This window comes from Macrobrachium rosenbergii, chromosome 10 (genome assembly GCF_040412425.1).
Source record: "Macrobrachium rosenbergii isolate ZJJX-2024 chromosome 10, ASM4041242v1, whole genome shotgun sequence".
Lineage (NCBI taxonomy): Eukaryota > Metazoa > Arthropoda > Malacostraca > Decapoda > Palaemonidae > Macrobrachium > Macrobrachium rosenbergii.
The window spans coordinates 6425160-6446936 of NC_089750.1; the positions used below are offsets into that span (position 1 = coordinate 6425160).

Consider the following 21777-nt stretch of genomic DNA (forward strand, 5'->3'; position numbering starts at 1 on the left):
TCATTAAGTAGGTTCCGGTTGGCTACGATTGGCCATAAGGCGTTTAAGAAATCGTTCAAATAACTTCAGTCTAAGGTTGTAGGTCACGGATGGTCAAAGATGTTCCAGTTTCTGTGAGAACTATTGCATTATAAATTACCGTTAAAGGCTAGTACACTTTCTCGCGTTTAAGCGGACTTGGGCGTGGTGTGTCAGTATGTATACCACTACAAACAGGATAGAATACCACTGATAGCAATCTCTTTCACCTGACAGACTTAGCAAGGATGCGAGAACATGAAACACTGACATGCACTTCCTGGTTTACATCCATTACAAATGGCCGGCAGGCTTGGTTCCGCGTGAGTCAGCCTGTAAGTCGAGTAGCTGCCTCCACTTGCAAAATGAAGGACTTTGAGAATGATTTAAGTGGTGGTAACTCTCAAGGTGCGTTTGTATTCTAATGCATAACGATAAGAATGCGTTGTAAAATAGATATACTGTACCAGTTCATTACCAAATAAAAGAAAAACAGTGGTTGGTTTAGGCTAGGCTGTCCTTGTGCAAGCCCGTGCCCTTGTTCAAAGTGGGATAATGTGTTAAAAGAATAAGAAGTCTAGTGTGGACAGCTGGACTCTGCAGTACCAACTAAGACGGAAAAAAAAAAAAACAAAAAGCCTCTCCTTTTTATAGATGTTTGGTGTCTGTCTGTATAGCCCCAGGACAAAACAGGCTTTAAATACTTTATGGAGCACTGGTACCAGACTGTGCCTGTTGTACGGATGTATCTCTGGGTCCATCTTCAAGTCGATAGGATCCGTTCTGTATCATCTTTCGCTGTAATACATAAAGCTCGCCTTATGCAGGCAGGGGCTCTCGCTCTTGGAGCTGCGTGTAAATGCGTGTATCTTGTGAAATATTTTTCTTTTTGTATCTTTTCATATTTAACGTGAGAGACTAAATGTTACATTTAAGATCTCACAGAAATAGTTAAAGTTTTTGGCTTTTTTGTGAGAATTCAAGATTGGTTTGTCAAGTGACGCATAAATATATTTATGTATAGCCTATGTAAGTTTCTGATGGAGAAAATGATTTCCTAGTGAATTCTATCAGTTTCTGAAATATCAGACAGCAGTATACTTCATAATTCATAGCTTTGAGGCATGAATCTCTCTCTCTCTCTCTCTCTCTCTCTCTCTCTCTCTCTCTCTCTCTCTCTCTCTCTCTCTCTCTCTCTCTCTCTCTCTCCCCGAGGCTCGCTTACATTTATTGGTTTCGTGTTAAGTACCGTGCACAGCTGAAAACCTTTTAAGAACCGGGAATATTCACGGTAAAACATTTCCTTGGGAGCGTGATAGGGTACTGTATAATTATTAGTGGTGTGTAGGCCAATATATTAAGTAGATTTGCTTTAATAACACACAGGTCATTTAGCCTGCCTAGATTTTAGTGTCCTGCAGAATTGCGCAAAGCAAAAGGTCGTCTGTCACTATTTTAGGAAAGTTGGTGAAAGTTGATTGCACCTTGCATATTATCATGGTATTTTTGTGTTCGTTTGCAACAGTCAAGTAATATAGATTTTCCCTCAGTTAATATCAATAGCTAGTATAAACACGATGTTACTATTTTCTCTTTACCAGTAAGTCAGATAGTCTTTTTTTATGTTTACTTGTAACATGAATAATGAGTGATAAGTGGGTTATATATATATATATATATATATATATATATATATATATATATTATATATATATATATATGTATATTTATGTATTTATATATCATTTTTAGAAATTCATTTCTGGTATCAATACATAACTGTAATGTATCATGTTAATCTTTTGACTACTGGCAAAAATGACGATTCTCCTAATTTATGTTATAGGTATTTTTAGTTCAAAAGTCGATTAGTATATGTTTGATATGACCTTCTCCAAAAATGGTTATGCTAGTTGATATAAACACTACTAATTGACAGCTGTATATTTATCTGATGCATCTGAACTGGTAATCCTAATATGAATTTTCATCAAGCGTTTTTTTAAATGTTTTTATTTATGTCATTATTAAATTACAAAAAAGATTTGTTTTTATTTTACGCGTCCCTGGTAGCACTTTGAATAATATGAGTATATATATATATTTTTTTCATTTGACAGCTTCGCGGACTCCTGTGCCGATTGCAACTGTGCTCCTCCTGCTGGCGTCTCACCTCCCTAGCAATGGCGTCCTGGGCTACTCCAGGGGCGCCCCTGACACCGCCTGCGGGGACCTGATGCCCGGGCACGGGCTGGTGACGCAGGGGACGCCCTCCCCTTACACCATCGCGCCCGGAGCGGCCTCGGTCGAGGGCGGCAAGAGGATGCTGGTGACCCTGCACACTCGTGACGACGAGAGGGGCTTCATGGGGTTCCTGGTGCAGGCCCGCAACCCCGACGACGAGAGCCAGATCGTCGGCACCTTCTTCACCACCGACCACAGCTATCTCACCTGCGGGAAGGGCTTCAATGTGAGTGTTCTCGGAGACGATCGTTTTTTGTTTCTTTTATAATATGTCTGTGGCGTTTTTATTCTGTTCGGGTCATCGACCATCAGCTCACTTAGAAGATTTATTGCATTCGTGTCACAGACGGGTTTGATACAAGTCAACGACCTCGAGTGGAGAATGAATCTTTGGCACATGCTGTAAATCGTATGAGGCACTGGCTTGTACTGCCAACAAGTCGTTGATTTTTTTATTCAAGGTGTGATGTTTTGTTCGATAAGTTATCGAGGTTGTAGGTACGTTTTATTACAGTATGGACGCACCCTTATGTTTGTCGTTATTTGCGGTGACTCATATACATAGATTAATGCTTATGTAGACGTATTCTCTTGTTTGTCTTTTTAGATAAACAAGATTTTATCTATTCAGATAAAAAAGAGTTTATCTATTCAGATAAACAAGATTTTATCTATTCAGATAAACAAGATTTTATCTATTCAGATAAACAAGATTTTATCTATTCAGATAAACAAGATTTTATCTATTCAGGTAAACAAGAATTTATCCATTCAGATAAACAAGATTTTATCTATTCAGATAAACAAGATTTATATCCATTCAGATAAACAAGAATTTATCTATTCGGATAAGCAATATTTTTTATCTATTCAGATAAACAAGAATTTATGTATTCAGATAAACAAGATTTTGCCTCTTCACATAAACAAGATTTTATCTATTCAGATAAACAAGAATTTATCTATTCAGGTAAACAAGAATTTATCTATTCAGATAAACGAGGAATCAGTTTTATTCTCACATATGCTATGAGAACCTATCGAGATCTATGCAGTTCACTCCGGTGACTTCAACGCTGCGTTGTGAGTATCTTTGTGCGAAAGAACATACAGGCAATTTGAGCATTCTGGTCTTGTCATGCTGTGCCTAAGTTTTATTATAGTCGTTTTCGTGGAAATACTTTATTTTTATGAATTTTTATTTTACGTAGCGATTATTTTGTGATTTATATACCGTATTACGATGTTTTTCTTAATTTATTATCGCTGCGTTGATTCATGTCACAAAAACTATGTGGCTTTTGGTTTTTGTGTTCATTCACAATGTGTATATCACTCATTCGAGCATTCTTAATGTGTAAATCATTCATTCACGTGTTCGTGACTGTGCTATTTTGCCTCATCTTCTTACTTGCAGATAACGGGATAGCTGAGTGTGTTTTTTTATTTTTTATTTTTATTTTTTTATTTTTATTTTTTTTTGAAATTTTGTTCTAGTTGATAATGCATTTACCTGTGATTAAATGTAGATGTATCACTTTTGCATTTCTAGGGCTGCAATCTCTCTCTCTCTCTCTCTCTCTCTCTCTCTCTCTCTCTCTCTCTCTCTCTCGGAAGGGAGGGAATCAAATCGAGAATTAGTGAGCTTTCTTCTGAATGCTCCATTACTGATTCACTTGGGTATTTCCCGGGAGTTAACGAATCTAGCCAAGTGCTGTATACACACACACACACACACACACACACACACACACACACACACACACACACTCCCACTCCTTGTTTAAACATACACGTATTATTTTCCATTAATAAATGACACATCAGGTATCGTGACTCCTATTTATAGGTGTTGAATATTGAAAGCATCTTGACACTTGAGGGTGATAAGAATACTGAAAGTGTAATAGTAACATTACTGCTACTAATAACGGTAATGGTAAAATACTAGTGTAGTTGTAATCATACAATCTGGAGCAAACTGGAATCAGGTAGTGTTATCAGTATCATCTCCTGAATACATGAGAGCAAAGTCTTTGAGAGCTGGGTGATGTTCCTGCCGTGAATTGACTACGAAGGAACCTCTCCTCTCACCTCGACCGCTGATCCGTTAAGCGAGTCGGGAGGAAGTGATGGAGAGGGGGGTGGTTTAGTTGTAGGGGAGTGTGGGAGGGTTAGAGGGAGGGAGGATGATAGGTGGAGGAGGAGGAGGAGGAGAGAGAGAGAGAGAGAGAGAGAGAGAGAGAGAGAGAGAGAGGCATCTGGTTGGGTGATGTGGGTGGGTTGGCATTGCGAGGCCACGTCTCTCTCTCTCTCTCTCTCTCTCTCTCTCTCTCTCTCTCTCTCTCTCTCTCTCATACACCGACCCTTCGGCCTTCACATTTTTTACTTCTCTCATTTTATCTCCTCAACATTCCACAGACCATTTCTTGGGATGTCTAATCATTTGAGCCTTTCCTGTTCAGTTTTTTTTATCATTATTTTACGGGGAATCGAAATGTGTGGCCTTCGTTGTACTATTGCTATTATGATTGCTGTTATCAATTTCATTATTATTTCATTGTACGTACTTCAACCATACCTGTACATAGTCAAGGCCCATTGCTGATACTGTTAACTTTTTGTTCCATTCGAATATTTCTTGATTATTCGAATGTAATCCCGCTGTAGAATGAATTTTAGTACAATGCGTATGATTAGTGACACACCGTTACTAGAATTTCCGTTCCACTGTACCGAATACCACCGGGTGGTGAAGGACCTACAGAATGGTGAGGAATGCCCCGTTGCTGTTTTTCCCCTTCTGGTTTTTAACTTTTTTTCATGCGAGGACTTTATATGAGGAATCTTTCCTTGCAGGAAAATGCGCCATTAATGTTATTAAAATTTTTTTTCTTTAAGTTTTGTAGCAATAAAATATTTTCAGATTATTAAAGTTAGTACATTTTGGATATTAGTGATCGAATGAACTACGCAGATGGGTATTTGCGGACCAGCAAAAGTTCCGGGGTTTGATTTCCTAACGAGCAGGAACGCTCTAGGCATCTTTCGTTAAGTCTTATCGGGGCCTCCGTTGATCGAAGCGATGAGTTGTGTACGTGGTGGTTAGTCACCTGTGATGGGTCATTGCCTTCGTGGAGGAGGGTATGAGGCTGTGAATTTCTTCCAGAAAGACATTCTGAGAACATGAGGGTAAACACGTTTTGGAGCCACTCATTCTGAGGTATAATAATAATAATAATAATAATAATAATAATAATAATAATAATAATAATTTGTAAGGGAATTTCTGTCTCTCTCTGGATGAGGTAAAGTCGACGTGTCGCTTGGAGGTGGTCCTTGTACCACTACAGATGAGGTCAAGCGTTGTGTTTGTTTGTTTGTTTCTTAGATTGTTTTTCTATTAACCAAGCCTTATGCCACCACGACCTCGTGCTCCTTTGAACACCTATTAATATAATGTTTTGTATTCTCAGAAACATGCAGAATAAGCGTGTTGTGTTACTGCTATTGTTTAAGTTGAAAGTTTGAATAAGTAATCTACGTTGAAGTGGAACGGAGGTGCTGATTGTCATTCTTAAATTGTCTACAGGTGATTGTCATCATATCCGTGTCATTATTCACTCCGATGAATTCGCCATTTTATTGGACTTCTCGTAAAGAAGCCAAATCGAAACTTAACGGGACACAGCACACAGTTCGGCGTGCGTTTCAAGGACCCTCTTAGCATTCGGCGTCCTTTGGCCCAAATGTGGTACGCGCAGATCCGGTTTTAGAAATGGCCATGTGGCCAAAACGGCTGACTTCTTACTATTCATCCGCCGTTTCTTTTCTTTCTTCTTTTTTTTTTTCTTCTTCTTCTTCTTCCTTTTGTGTTCGGTCCATTTGCAATTATTCTTCTTGTTCTCTCTTCCTTGTGCCAATCGGTGAGCGCTCCGATCACCGTCTGGTTCGCGAGTGAAAGTGAATTATATTTCAAAGGTGTCGATTTTGAAATGTTTAGCGTCGGATTTCTCTGTTTTTCCTCTTGACTTTGTTACATCTATCTTAGATGACATTTTGCACTTTTGAATGGGTTTTTGACTCTCTCTCTCTCTCTCTCTCTCTCTCTCTCTCTCTCTCTCTCTCTCTCTCTCTCTCTCAATAACTTTTGATCAAAAATTCAAGTGATCTTATTTCCTTTTCTATATATCCGGATAAAAACACGCTTTTCCGTAGCCTGGTAGCCATCCTCTCTCTCTCTCTCTCTCTCTCTCTCTCTCTCTCTCTCTCTCTCTCTCTCTCTCTCTCGTGCTTTTTTGTGCATAGGTGGTTTTAGTTTGCTTCTTAATTCAGTGTCTTTATTACTGAGGGGAAATATCTAGTAGACATATACAACCTCTCTCTCTCTCTCTCTCTCTCTCTCTCTCTCTCTCTCTCTCTCTCTCTCTCTCTCTCTCTCTAACTTTTGAGGAAAAGTTCCAAATGATCCTATTTCCTTTTTTATTCTTCCGGATGAAAACACGCATTTGCGTAGCCTGGTAGCCACTCTCTCTCTCTCTCTCTCTCTCTCTCTCTCTCTCTCTCTCTCTCTCTGTTACTTTTAGTTCCAAGTGCCTCTAGCCTGGTAGCCACCCTCTCTCTCTCTCTCTCTCTCTCTCTCTCTCTCTCTCTCTCTCTCTCTCTCTCTCTCTCTCATCAGCAACAGTGCGGAACTATTAACCCCTTACCTGAAAGACAATTTATACAATAGACGGCATTCGGAAGGATGTAAAGGCATCATAAAAGGAGAAACTTTCAGATTGTGATGGTCCCCATTGTCTGAGCAATCCCTTTCATCAAGGTAATTACACCTGCGAGATTCTTCACCTGTCCGTCTGCCTAGGCGCTGTTGTGTCGGGTACAATACCCTATAATTTAGTGAAAGTTGTATACTCTCTCTCTCTCTCTCTCTCTCTCTCTCTCTCTCTCTCTCTCTCTCTCTCTCTGTATTGTGATTTGCGGGGCATATATTTTGGGGGAATATTTATTATGTTTTCGGTAGTGCAATATTTTAATTGTATTATCGTAGCATTCTTTCATACCCAAAATCTCATGGTTTTTATATTTTTAGTGGTAGGTGTGTTGATAAAATATTATATTCCTGATGCATTCATTTAGCTGGTTTATTGGTAGTTTTGTTGTTATAGTTGAGAATAACGTACATAATATAAGTGTGTATATATATATATATATATATATATATATATATATATATATATATATATATATATATATATATATATATTTATATATATATACATTAATTTTGTCAGACATTTTGTAGGTGCATAATTTGTGTAATTCGTCTTTCTGTGGTTTTAAATAAAAAAAGGAGAGAGAGAGAGAGCTAGCTGCAGAATGGTTTCACACCTCTGGGGATGCGGAGAATTACCTCGTTGAGGCCTGCCTCCTGAAGTTAAAAAATCCTCTGCCACAGGTACCATTCTCTCTCTCTCTCTCTCTCTCTCTCTCTCTCTCTCTCTCTCTCTCTCTGTTGCTGGAAAAGCTGATAAAAAGCACATCGCAAGGGAAGAGATGTGCTTGTTTTGTGTAGGTGTTGCAAGCATTCTTTATGACGGCACTCCCTCGTTCTGCCAGGTGGGTTTCAGATGCGGAGACTCGGATGTTAAATCTTCATTGGCTGCGTCCTTGCTAGCAAACGTGGTCGTGTTGCTGTTGTTGTTGTTGTTGTTATTGACTCGGCTTTTTAGGTCTGACTTCCTTGGTTGGTGAGCTTTTTTTTCGTATCCGTGGAGCTAAATGATAAAATGGCCTTCGTATCGTAACGGAAAGTTGCTGCGTCTGATTCCTATGTTTTTATAAGTGTTCACGGAGCTTAGTAGATAGGAAATGACACTCATTCACCCTAACTTTGATGGATTTAAGTGCCGAAAGAGATTTGGTAATGGGGATTGATTTTGTGCTTTGACATTTTATAGTTTATTTCGCAAGAAGATGGTGAAGTTCAGTGGGATAATTGTGTGGCTGTGTTCATTGTCTTGTATCTACTTTGTATATGCTATGCATATGGCTGAGCTGAATTAAAGGATATTATTATTATTATTATTATTATTATTATTATTATTATTATTATTATTATTATTACCGGAACTCTTAATTCCTATAATGCCTCCCCTTTCAAGAGGCGTGTGCGTCAATTCCATCTTGGCCTGATCCCAATCGTTTTACTTCTCTAACCTTCAAGCCTGGTGTACACAAAAGAGCAATGAGATTGCCCGTCCCATCGGCCTTTGATGCAAAAAAAAAAAAAATTACTTGAAATTACGACCATAGGAAGAACTCATTAGGACATTTTTACCCCAAAGATTCTTGTGATTTCAGGCGGTTATTTTCCAAATTTTAAAGCCTGCGAAGAAGGCAGTTTATAACAGCTTTCAGTATGATATTGTTGCGAATTGAAAAGCTTAATTGAAAAGCTTATGAAATGGGCAACCTTTGCGAAAAATCAGACTTGGAAATATGAAAAAAAAAAGTGATAGAAAGATAAAGGTTTAGCCAAGAAACAAGTGGCTGAGTATTGATGAAGATTGCTGTATGGGAGAACAGAGATAGTAGGTGATACTCTGTAGGGTACCTGTAGTATTTACACTTAAGATCCCGGGAAAACGGAAGAAGGCAAAGAAATCCAAAGTTAGTGTGCATTGGAAAAGACTTCTTAGGCTGTCTCGTAACACCCGGTAGGCCATTTGGTCACATATTTACTGCGTAATTCTTTAAAGATGGCATGGATCAATGACTTTCTTGCTCTCCATAGGCAAGCTTTGGAATTTTTTCCTTGCTTCTGTTTTTTATTTTAATTTCAGAGAATCCATAATCGTATTTCCCTGTTTTCATTGGATCTGGATGGAAAATATCCCCAACTCTTTCTCTCTCTCTCTCTCCCTCTCTCTCTCACGGGAGCTTCTGGGCCTAAGTTATTTTATTTTCATTAATTTCCTATATTTTTCTGCCTAGAGGAAACCTCTCTCTCTCTCTCTCTCTCTCTCTCTCTCTCTCTCTCTCTCTCTCTCTCTCTCTCTCTCTCCTCTCAGGAGCGTTTAAGCTTTTGAGCTTAAGAGAAAAAGTTATTTTCTTTTTATTTCTCCATATTTTTCCACTGAGAAAGCATCTAATACTCTCTCTCTCTCTCTCTCTCTCTCTCTCTCTCTCTCTCTCTCTCTCTCTCTCTCTCTGCCGTTCTGCTTATTCCAGGGCCACACGCAAACGAACCTCACCCGTGGGAAAAAGAAAAAAAAAAAAACTAGGGCTCGAGTTTTGTTTTCTGAGCTTGAATACACAAATTGCTGTTCCCTTCGGCCGTTAAGTTGACCTCAGGGGGTTTTCTTGTTTTGGTTTTATTTCGTTGTTTTTTTTTTTTTAAGTGATTCAATTATTATTAATTGGTTTTGTAAGTTGTTTTATTTTCTGTATAATTATGTAAGAGGTTTATATCGTTTTGGTTTTATTTCGTTTTTTTTTTTTTTTAGTTTTTTTAGTGATTCAATCATTGTTAATTGGTTTTGTAAGTTGTTTCATTTTCCATATAATTATTATATATATAATATATATATATATATATATATATATATATATATATATATATATATATATATATATATATATATATATATATATATATATATATATATATATATATATATATAAGCTCATTCATTTCTTCATTATTGCTTTCATAAGATTGAATTTACAAACAAATAAGTTATATCTTTTACTTTAAATTGTATTTTTTCCTTATTTACTATAATTTTTTTAGCTTTTTACTTAAAATTCCTTCCTGTTAAAAAACTAACAGTGGAGTTTGGTTGCAGTGTTTCTACACTGAAGAGGGAGCATGGCGCTCCGAAACTTTGTGCGTCTGAATATATTTGTTCTCCAGGTTGTGGTTTTTCCAAGTGCAGGTTTCATACACTGGTTCATAACAATTTCAAGGTCACTTCCAACCGAGCTAGACAAAAAAACTTTGTGCGTCGAAGTGGGTAACAGTGCGCTTCAAGCCTCGAAGGACGTAAGCATATGTCTTCCTCTTGGAAACAAAATATTGTCTGGTCTTGGAGGTTACTCTTAAATTTGCTGGGCTACTGGTAGCGGAGGGCGAGGGGGGGGGCCGCCCTCACCTCCCCCTCCCTCCATACCCACCGGTAGGCTGGATATTTGGGGTGGGCAGACGCCCTTGCCTTAGCAACAATCGTTATTGAAATTGTAATAAACATACGGTTATGGGTCGCAGCGAGGCACGAGTGGAATTGAATTATTTTCTGAAAGCTTTTTGTTTTAGAGAGAGAGAGAGAGAGAGAGAGAGAGAGAGAGAGAGAGGGAGAGCGATACTTTCATTCTTCCGAGGCAGAGACGTGTTTCTTCTTATTGACAAGACCTTGCCAAAGTAAATAAAGGTGTTTGATAAGGCGGAAGACAAGATAATGCATATACATTGACGCAACGTGATGTGGCCGTTTTTATGTATTTTTTCTTAATATTCTTATTTTTATTTTTCTCGGGTAATACACACGCACACACGCATGTATATACGTGTGTATGTATGTATGTATGTATGCATGTGTGCGTGTATGCATATGTGTGTCTTGGCTTTTTTACGTGATCAAAAGTTATAGTATAATGAAATATATATAGGATATATATATACATATATATATATAGTATTTGTGTATGTATGTATGTATATGCAGGTATAAATATATAAATATATAAATTAATATAAATGTATGTATATATAATTATAGGCTATACAGTATATACATGTATAAAATATAAATATATTTATACATATATATATATATATATATATATATATATATATATATATATATATATATATATATATATATATATATATATATATATATATATATATATATATATATATATATATATATATATATATATATTTTAAACATTGTCAAGTTATAACATAAAAAGCTCTTGAGAAAGTGAACGTTCCATTTTACAGGTGACGCTAAGTTTTCGGTGAAAAAAATGGATAAACTGCACTTGATAAAAACACTAAATGTTAATGATAGTCCTTTTAATCACTTTTTATTTCTAGTTGGGAAGTTGAACAAAAAGTGGCCTATAAGTTGTTTGCCTTTTACTGTAAGCTCAGCCAAAAAAAAAAAATGCAGTAAAACTGGTTTGCATCTGGACAAACCATGGAAAAAAATATATAGAAACATTTTTTTATATAGAAATTGACCGTACTTTTAGCTGGTCGGTGGGGTATATATGCTATAGATGTACGGTAGTTCAACCCCATTTTTTCTTTTTTCAAATATTTCGAGTTTTTTTGTAGAGAATGTTGCAACGCGATCAAGAATCGAGGGTAAGGTAAAACCTTTCACTTGCAAAAAATGTCAGAAGGTGAAGTGATCGGTTGTTTTTTTCAAGTTAAAACTTTAGTATTTTTAAGTCAGACTTGTGTTTGTGTGATTCCACTAAGTTAAACTCCTAAGTTAAACTTGCGTGAGTATGTATTTTAAGGTATACTTGAATTGTTTTTTTTTTTAAGAACTTGATTGAGTGTTTTCCCTTAGGTTGTACTTGAGTGAGTTTTTAAATTAAACTTTAGTGTTTGTTTTCTGGGTTAGAGTGTGAGTCTTTTCTAAGTATAACTTGAGTGTGTGTTTTTTCCCAAGTTAAACTTATGCATGCGTTTTTAAGTTGAAAATTAGTGAAATTAACAACACACACTCCTGAGTTTTAACTTAATCTTGAATGTTCATTTTTAAGTTAACCGACTGTTTTCCTTTAAGTTTGAGTTTTTGCAAATTAAACTTGAATGTGTTTTTTGTACATGATTTGACAGTTTTTATTCGAAGCTGGCAATTCTCTAAATACAGTCAACAGTCAGTGTTTTACCTCCTTCCGTTTTACCTGCCCCCTGTTTTTCGAGAGTTGCATGTCTGTCCACAAGTGTCGAGACATAAGTAGTAACTTTAAGATTATAATTTATCATGAGCTGTGCATAGGTTACGGTTGACCTTGTCATTCTTAACCTTGCTGCAACCTGTCATATACCAACGCTATCATTTCAGAATAATTACTTGAGAATTTAGCGGCGGTCAGGGACTGGGAGATTTTCCTTATGGGACATGCGATCCTTAGAATCCTAATGCTTTTATTTTCATAATTCACTTTTTCCTTGGAATTAGATATCAAGGCGAGGCATTGAAGTACAGATGTGTTGTATGATCATTGGTAATATTATTTATGAGCAAACATACATGGTAAAAGCAGGAAGCACAGTGGGCTGCTAACTAAAAATATGACCTTGATGTTTCTCATTTTTCGATGTGAATAGCAAATTTAACCATGGGCAACTTATGCTCACCATTTAATGCAATAACCTTCGAGCCTGAGAACTTGTGATTTTGTGTGGGTCTTTTTGTGTTCCTTGAACACATATCGTGACAGTTTTGAATTTAATCTAGCAGTAATTCTGACCGTAAAGAATGATTTACTTTTTCTCACTGAAAAGACTTCAAAAGACCTGGAATTTGAATTCCTGACGTCTGTTTTCACCACTGTTGAGTGACAACCAAATCTTGTTTTCTGTTGTAACAGACTTATAATTTGGACGTATATCACGAGAGAATTCAGCAGCGTAACACAATGCAGAATCATTTGGCGATTAGATTTGTGGCTGCCTGTCAAATTCCTACGGTCTGGACATATTTTCCTAAAACTGCCAGAAAAGTATAAGGAATGTATCTAACCCTTCGCATCAAGTGTCAAGGCGAGTTACGTATCTAATGTGCAATTCCACGCCCTGGGGCTTTTCGTCACGAACACACCGGGAAAAGCCGAATTCCGAGACTTGCAATTTTGTTGCTACGCTCATGGCGTCCGCTCGCGCGTGCAGTTCGAATGTTTACGTAGGCTGGAAAAATAGGAGGATTCCGGAAGAATGGGAAAATGGTCGAGAAGGAGAGGTATTCCGATTTGTTTTATGAAGACAACCTTCATGGTTCGTTTTGGATTTTCTAAAGAAATGACATTGAGGTAAATGCTGCTTGTGCCAGAATGTCTGTAATCAGGCTTGGAAAGGAATGTCCTGGTGGGGTGTAGCTAAGTTCTTTCGGAAAAACTTTTGTTTTATTTGTCGAAAGTCTAACGTCTCTTGTTTTAAGGCCTCGATGAAAAACACGCAATGCTTTGATGTCGTGTTGACACCGGAAGGACAGTTGTAGGATTTTAAAAATGGTCTTTTATATACTGATAACGACTCAGTTTTTTTTTTACTATCCGCGAAAAATCAGTCTCCAAGAAAATTTGATGTGAAATCTCACAAACTATTAAGTTCGATCCCTTTGAACGTGATTCATTGTCACAGATTTCATGAAAATTTATTGCGGGTGAACCAGTTTCGCATGGTGTGATTGTGCAATAGGATTTGTCAAATATTTATAGATTTACGAGGGTTCTGCCAAAAAAAATGATTTATTGGAATTAGTAAACACAAAGAAAGGCGTGAGACTCCTTCAAAAGATATTTTTAGGTGAATAGTGTATATCAAAAGTTATATACAGTTATTATATATATATTTTTTGTGTACAGTATATCAAAAGGTATTACCAAATATTATATTTTTTTGTAGTGTATATCAAAAGTTATTACCAAATATACTTTTTTGTAGTGTATATCAAAAGTTATTGCCAATGATTATACTTTTTTTGTAGTGTATATCAAAACTTATTACAAAATATTATACTTTTTTATAGTGTATACCAAAAGTTATTACTAAGTATTATACTTTCTTGTAGTGTACATCGAAAGTTATTACCAAATATACTTTTTTCGTAGTGTATGTCAAAAGTTATTACCAAATATTATATTTATATTTTAATTTTTTTTTAAGTTGAACCAGTGACCAAGGATCAACGCATAAAGTTGTTATAACATTTCGGATCGAATCCAAAATACAGATGAAGGAAGCTCGTTTTGGTTGGCTGAAATATGAACTGTAATGACAGACTTCAGTGCTCTTTCTTCTTCTTCTTCTTCTTCTTCTTCTTCTTCTTCTTCTTCTTCTTCTTCTTCTTCTTCTTCTTGCCTTTATGGTTCCATTTGCCTGCGTAATAGCCAGGTCTGGGTGTTCGTACACCAGTGAGCATTTTTTCTTATTCATATTACTTTTTTCTTCATTTTTGGGAATATTAATTTTTTATACTCAATCCTTTTTTATGGAGATTTCTTTAAATTTGTCTCTATTTTAGGTACTTTTTCCAGGGGGACCACTCTACATTTGTGGACATGGTCAAGCTCCTTAATTCGTTTCTAAGTTCAAGTTTTGTAGTATCTGATTTTGATGGTGAAACGGCCGTTTTCTCTCTCTCTCTCTCTCTCTCTCTCTCTCTCTCTCTCTCTCTCTCTCTCTCTCTCTCTCTCTCTCTCTCTCATTTAGTATGAAATTTTAATGAAAACTTTCTAAAATCATTTATCTCTCTCTCTCTCTCTCTCTCTCTCTCTCTCTCTCTCTCTCTCTCTCTCTCTCTCTCTCTCATTTATTTCTTATAAAGTTTTAAGGAAAACTTTCAAAAAAATATCTCTCTCTCTCTCTCTCTCTCTCTCTCTCTCTCTCTCTCTCTCTCCAGTTTTTTCTTTTCCTTCAAGCGCGTGATAGACACAAGGACATTTAGTAGCCCGTGCCGTCAGCCTTCGCTTCAAATCACAGAACCTTCTAGAAGCGAGATGGGCGACTGTCAGGCGATATCACACGAATGTGTCAAGGAAAGAAATTCGTATGTAATATTTTTAATATTTTTTTTCTTAATGGTGTCGAGGAAGGATTTTCAGAAGGGGGATTAAATTTGCTGTTTAAAGTGATTAAATTTGCTGGTTTGAAGGCTTAATTTGAAGCAAAAATTGTTTTATTGTTTCGTAATATATGTTCAATAGTTTTTGTTCAGGTAATATTCAGTGTTTTGAGTAAGTTGTTTATAGATGGAAACTTGTTTTTCCTTGTCTTAATTTGGGGTGAAATCGGCCGTGTGCTGACAAGGTTAGTTTAATTTTTTAAAGGCAAATAAAAAAACAATGTTAATTTTCTCATGACTTCAGGCACTCATAAATAATCCTCTCCCCTTGAAAGCGTAAATTAAAAAAATTCTCTCTCTCTCTCTCTCTCTCTCTCTCTCTCTCTCTCTCTCTCTCTCTCTCTCTCTCTCTCTCTCTCTCTCTCTCTCTCTCTCTCTCTCGTAAATAATCCCCACCCCGTGAGAGGGTAAATCTGATCTCTCTCTCTCTCTCTCTCTCTCTCTCTCTCTCTCTTCCCCTCCGTAAATAATCCCTACCCCGTGAGAGGGTAAATCTGATCTCTCTCTCTCTCTCTCTCTCTCTCTCTCCGTAAATAATCCCTACCCCGTGAGAGGGTAAATCTGATCTCTCTCTCTCTCTCTCTCTCTCTCTCTCTCTCTCTCTCTCTCTCCGTAAATAATCCCCACCCCATGAGAGGATCTCTCTCTCTCTCTCTCTCTCTCTCTCTCTCTCTCTCTCTCTCTCTCTCTCTCTCGTAAATAATCCCCACCCCGTGAGAGGGTAAATCTGATCTCTCTCTCTCTCTCGCTCTCTCTCTCTCTCTCTCTCTCTCTCTCTCTCTCTCTCTCTCTCTCTCTCTCTCTCTCTCTCCTGTGAAGTTTCAAGGAAGACTTTCTAAAAGATTGACACTAATTCCATAGAAATTTTCATTAGAAACAAGGTCGTGAAAACGTAGTACTTCGCTGGTTAAATCTAGTTAGAAATCTGTGCAACCAAAAGGGAAGTATTTATGGTAATTGGCTCTGAAGGACGTTTGTGAAATGCTTCCCCCAAGAACATTATGTTTTAACCAATAATAAATGGGCATTGCGGTAATAAAGGCCATGAAATCAGCTATAAGGTATATGCGTAAGAGAAGGAAAAAGTACCGAAAATGTAATAAAAACATAAGAGAAAATATAATAAAACATGAGAGAGAAATCTGTGTTGGAAATGGGAAGCATTTACAGTAACTGGTTCTTTTCCAAAGAACACTATGTTTTAATAATCAAGGCCGTGGAATCAACTATAAAGTAAATGACAAGAGAAAGCAGAAAGTATCAGAGAAATATAGTAAAACATGAGAGAAAAATAACAAAACAGAAGAGTGAAATCTCTGTTGCAAAAGGGAAGCATTTACAGTAATTGGTTTGAAGGGATGTGAAATACTTTTCCAAAGAACATAATGTTTTAACCAATAATAAATTGACATTACAATAATCAGCTGTAAAGTAAATGGACAAGAGGAAGAAGAAGGTGTCAGAGAAATATAATAAAACACAAGAGAAAATCTAATAAAAACGTAAGAGAAACAGACGAACGAGCAAAGGAGGGTGTAAGAGGAAGAAGTGAGTCTCAGGAAAAGTGTTGGAACTCTTTCTTCCGCTCATTGTCTCGCTGGCATTGAGACTTAACCCCAACTCAGCTCCGAGCGTCCCGCCATTAAGCTGGGTCTATTTCACGCTCTTTTTCTCTCGTTTTATTTTTGCTTTTTTTTGTGTGTGTTACGCATTTACTTTTATTTTCCGTGAACTTCTCGACTTTTGATCCCGGCATGGAACGTTTTACTTTTAATGTCTTTTCATTTAGAGTTGCCTGTGTGCATGTGTGTGTATTAGTGGGTGTGTATGTGTGAGTTTTTGTGAGAGAGTCGAGTTTTCGACTTTTTTGTTTTTGTTTTTCGTCAGTTGCTCACTTTCTACAGTACATATAATTCTGTCCTGTACACACACACATATATATATGTATATATTTCAAGTGTGTGTTTGTGTGTGTATGTATATACATCTCTCTCTCTCTCTCTCTCTCTCTCTCTCTCTCTCTCTCTCTCTCTCTCTCTCTCTCTATATATATATATATATATATATATATATATATATATATATATATACATACATACATACATACATACATACATACATACATACATACATACATACATACATATATTTATATAGATTATATATTCTGCCAAAAGAATACGAATCGTCTGAAAGGCCTTCATTACTATGATTATTATTATTTAGCTCCCTATCAGCAATCCCATACCACAGAAAAAGGTAAAATTATCGAGTCGTCAGTCTGAGATACAGGTATTTAGAAACCTTTTCCACAAATTATACTCTGATCTAATTATCGGTTGGTGAACACAACCTCCAGTTATCGGTTTTGTGAATGATGCTCTTCATTAGGCTTATATGTGGCCGAAGGAGATCGTTTCTCGTCCAGTTTCTAGACTTAGTTTCTCTCTCTCTCTCTCTCTCTCTCTCTCTCTCTCTCTCTCTCTCTCTCTCTCTCTCTCTCTCTCTCTCTGTGATTATGATTGCAGACATAGACAGTAATGTTAAGGACTCAGTAGTAAGAACACAGATGACACAAGAATAAGTAGAGAAATTCTTGTGATGAAGATAGGAACTCTACAAAGAGACCTAAATAAAATATATAAATGGGCAGAGATAAATAGGATGGTATTTAACTCTGATAAATTTGAATCAATGAACTATGGTGATAAAGTAGGAATGCTATATGCATATAAAGGACCTAATAATGAGACAATCACAAACAAGGAAGCAGTTAAAGACCTTGGTGTGATGTTGAATAGAATATGTTATGCAATGATCAAATAGCAATTCTACTGGCAAAATGCAAAGCAAAAATGGGAATGTTGTTCCGGCACTTCAAAACAAGAAAAGCTGAACACATGATTATGCTTTATAAAACGTACGTATGTAGTCCACTTGAATATTGCAATATAATATGGTACCCACACTGCAAAAGGATATTGCACAAATAGAGAGTGTACAAAGGTCATTACAGCTAGAATAGAAGAAGTTAAGGACCTTGACTACTGGGAAAAGACCAACTCTTAAATTTATATAGTCTTGAAAGGAGAAGAGAACGCTACATGGTAATTCAAGCATGGAAACAGATAGAAGGAATTACCGAAAATATCATGGAACTAAAATTATCAAAAAGAGCAAGCAGAGGTAGATTAATAGTGCCAAAAACTATACCAGGAAAATTAAGGAAAGCACACAGGACATTAATCCACCACGCACCAGCATCGATAATGCAGCGTCTATTCAATGCGCTACCAGCTCATCTGAGGAACATAACAGGAGTGAGCGTAGATGTGTTTAAGAATAAGCTCGACAAATATCTAAGATGCATCCCAGACCATCCAAGACTGGAAGATGCAAAATATACCGGAAGATGCGTTAGCAACTCTCTGGTAGACATCAAAGGCGCCTCACACTGAGGACCTGGGGCAACCTGAACGAATTTAAGGTCTGTAAGGTCTGTAGGTTCTCTCACACACACACACACACACACACACACACACACACACACATCATTGTGCAAACTTATATAAAATGTTGGTGTTACGCAGAATGAGATCGCTGCTTAACCAGTTTCTAGACTTAGCCTCTCTCTCTCTCTCTCTCTCTCTCTCTCTCTCTCTCTCTCTCTCTCTCTTCTCTCTCTGCATACTTATTTAAAAGTTGGTGTTAACACACCAAAAGATGAATGGATAATAATTGCTAGGGTACCTGCATTGTCATTAATAACACTGGGCCTAATAAGCTCTACTGGGCTGTAACACTTAAATAAGTATATACTGAACACTATTGGAACGGCAATTAATCAGAGTTTTTCGCCGTGTGAAAAATATATATTTCTTTATTTTTCATATTTATTACGGCTAAATAGTGTGTTTTTTTCATAATACCTGTGGCTTAAGCTACTTCAGTTAGTCATTTTGATCATATTTTTCTTGTTAGTTTGTTTGAACTGAGTATAAAGCCTAATAAAGTACAGCTATTTAGCTTTATTATGACAACTTATTTTTATTAAGATTTAAAAGTTACTGAAAGTAAACAATCAAATGAAAATATTTCAAGTGGAAATGTTTTAGCGAGGTAAGTGTAGGAGTTTCCATACAAAAAAATAATAATGTGGATATACATTATTTTACGTGTGTGTGTGTATGTATGTATATATATATATATATATATATATATATATATATATATATATATATATATATATATAAAAGAGAGAAAAGAGAGAGAGATGTAATCGCAGATCGCTGACCAAGAAAGTTAAATGGCGCGTTCCAAGAGCCTGCTTGTCACCAATGACAATGTTCATTCCATCCTTCATATTTCCTTTTTTTCATCGTTATTCTGATCCCTGCGAACACGTACAATCGCTTGCATGCATGCAACACGGCGGCGATAATGAAAGGGTTGCAGTCCATGAAAATAACTTGACTTACGTAGCCCAAGGGTTGCGATTCGAGCTATACAAGTTATAGGGTCCTCGGGGAGTGTGTTCGGTCGAGCGAGAGCGCAGTTGAGGTACATGACCTCTATCTGGAGTCCCTCCCCTCCCTCTCCCTCTATTCCCTCCCCCTTAACCCTCAACCTCCACCTCCACCCTCTGAGGAGAATTTTGTCATGTGCCAAATTGCGTCGTGATAAGGTTTTTATTTTGGCCTAGACTTAACAATATACTCTACTTCGTAATGTTCATGTTCATTGATATTTTTCCTTGTAGAGAAATGAAAGTAAAGTTTCTTTTTATTTCTGCAACGTTAAAAATAAGACAGTTTATCCATATTTTTGTATCAATGCTATTTTCGTTTTGTTCCCGGTAGGCCTATTGGAGGTCGTTCTTGTCCAACGCTTTCATGTGAAAAGTCTTTAGTCTCCTCATAGTCTTTCACATTTAAGCCTGTTCTTTTAGGCCTATGGATAGACATAAGCGCGAGAGAGGGCGGTTTCAGACTTGTCAGAGGGAAGAAACTGACAAGGATCTCAGTAACAGTGTTACTAAATCATTTTCATATGTTCCTATTCTTTAGTAGGCCTAGTTGAGGAGGGATTTATGTTAGGCCTATCTCTTTCTTCGTGTCCCTGTTATTGTTTCAGAATGGTGTAGGAACTGACTCGGCTCTAGAATTAGAAAAGATATTTGTTTTTATTCATTGTTTATTTTGGTTTGAATGTTGACAGATACTATTATAGTTTTTGTGTTGTTAATATTATCACTAATCAAAAAATAAGTCAGTTATCTAATAAATCGTTTTAAATAAATAAAAAAAAGCTAAAACCATTTTCACTTGGTCCCCACTTTGAAAATCTTGTTTCAAGCTGAGAGAGAGAGAGAGAGAGAGAGAGAGAGAGAGAGAGAGAGAGAGAGAGAGAGAGAGAATATCTAGAAGTGTTTATATGCTTTTTTTAGGTACGTTAAATCATCTCCTCTTTTACCCCTGGTGACGCCCAGAGCCTGTCTCTTGAAGGTCACATTGCTTGCACAGTGAACGCTTCAGCAACTGAACATGTTTTGCTTGCTCAATTACTTCTCCTTTGTTATCTTCAATACTTATTGCATTTAAAATTCTTTCCACCACCTTATCTGCTCGTAGGGGTTAGTGCCGTCAGCACACCTCACGGGGTGCACTGTAGGCATTACTAAAGGTTCTTTGCAGCGTCCCTTCGGCCCCTAGCTGCAACTCCCTTCATTCCTGTTACTGTAGCTCCATTCATATTATCTTTCTCCCATCTTGCCATCCGCCCTCTCCTAACAATTGTTTCATAATGCAACTGCGAGGTTTTCCCCTGTTACACCTTTCAAACGTTTCTACGCTCAGTTTCCGTTTCAGCGCTGAATGACCTCATAGGTCCCAGTGCTTGGTCTTTGGCCTAAACTCTATTCATTCCATTCTACCACCTTTTCTGATCCTCTGAACTTTATTCTTTTTCGGTTTTACCAATACTGCGTTCCTACTGACACCAAGGTACAGACATTTAAGATCCAGAGTTCCTTTCATCTTTTTCCTCGTTTGCTCTCGCACTCCCACCTCACTTGGACGAGGAACTCCCTCACAACAAAGACGTGATTTCGATGAGCTCTCATGCGCAGGTGTGTTTGCACAGGTGGGTTAATCCTCGATTCAACAGGTAGACTTAAATAGTCAACGGTCATGTAAGGCTGCGAAACAAATCCACGGAATTCAAGCGGTGTTTTTCCCTCTGTCTACACGAAATTTTATCAGCGTAGTAACTTAGTCCATAGCATATGCATATCAAGTTCTGTAGACACCCTTTCCCGTCTTGATCACCTCCCCCAACTGTAGCTCTTTCTCCCCCCCTTCCCCCACCATATCATTCGTTCGTGCTGTGTACACAGTGATTTCGAAGAAGTTTAGAGCGAGCGAAGCCATTGGTCCTTAGAGTCTCCTGCCAAGGGTATTTGATAAAGTTTAAATTGGAGATTGTTAATGGCTCTGAATGGAATGATGTAGTTTACAGTTTATATTGTTTAGTTTACAGTTTATATTGTTTTGATAACTTTCTTACCCACGTTGAAAATAATTCAATAGTTTAGCCATTCACGTTACATCTCAACATCGAAGTTAGACTTCACTCCGTCGAATGGAGT

General features: G+C 37.1%; 1 protein-coding gene across 2 annotated transcripts in view; it reads left to right on the forward strand.

Annotated features, from left to right (window-relative positions):
• Positions 1 to 21777, forward strand: part of LOC136842461 (putative ferric-chelate reductase 1 homolog) — a 174812-nt gene that overhangs the window by 15632 nt on the left and 137403 nt on the right. For both annotated transcript variants that reach the window (XM_067109820.1, XM_067109819.1), the window contains exon 2: positions 2139 to 2488. In XM_067109820.1, the coding sequence (XP_066965921.1) occupies positions 2139 to 2488 (350 nt within the window). The remainder of the gene's footprint in view (positions 1 to 2138; positions 2489 to 21777) is intronic.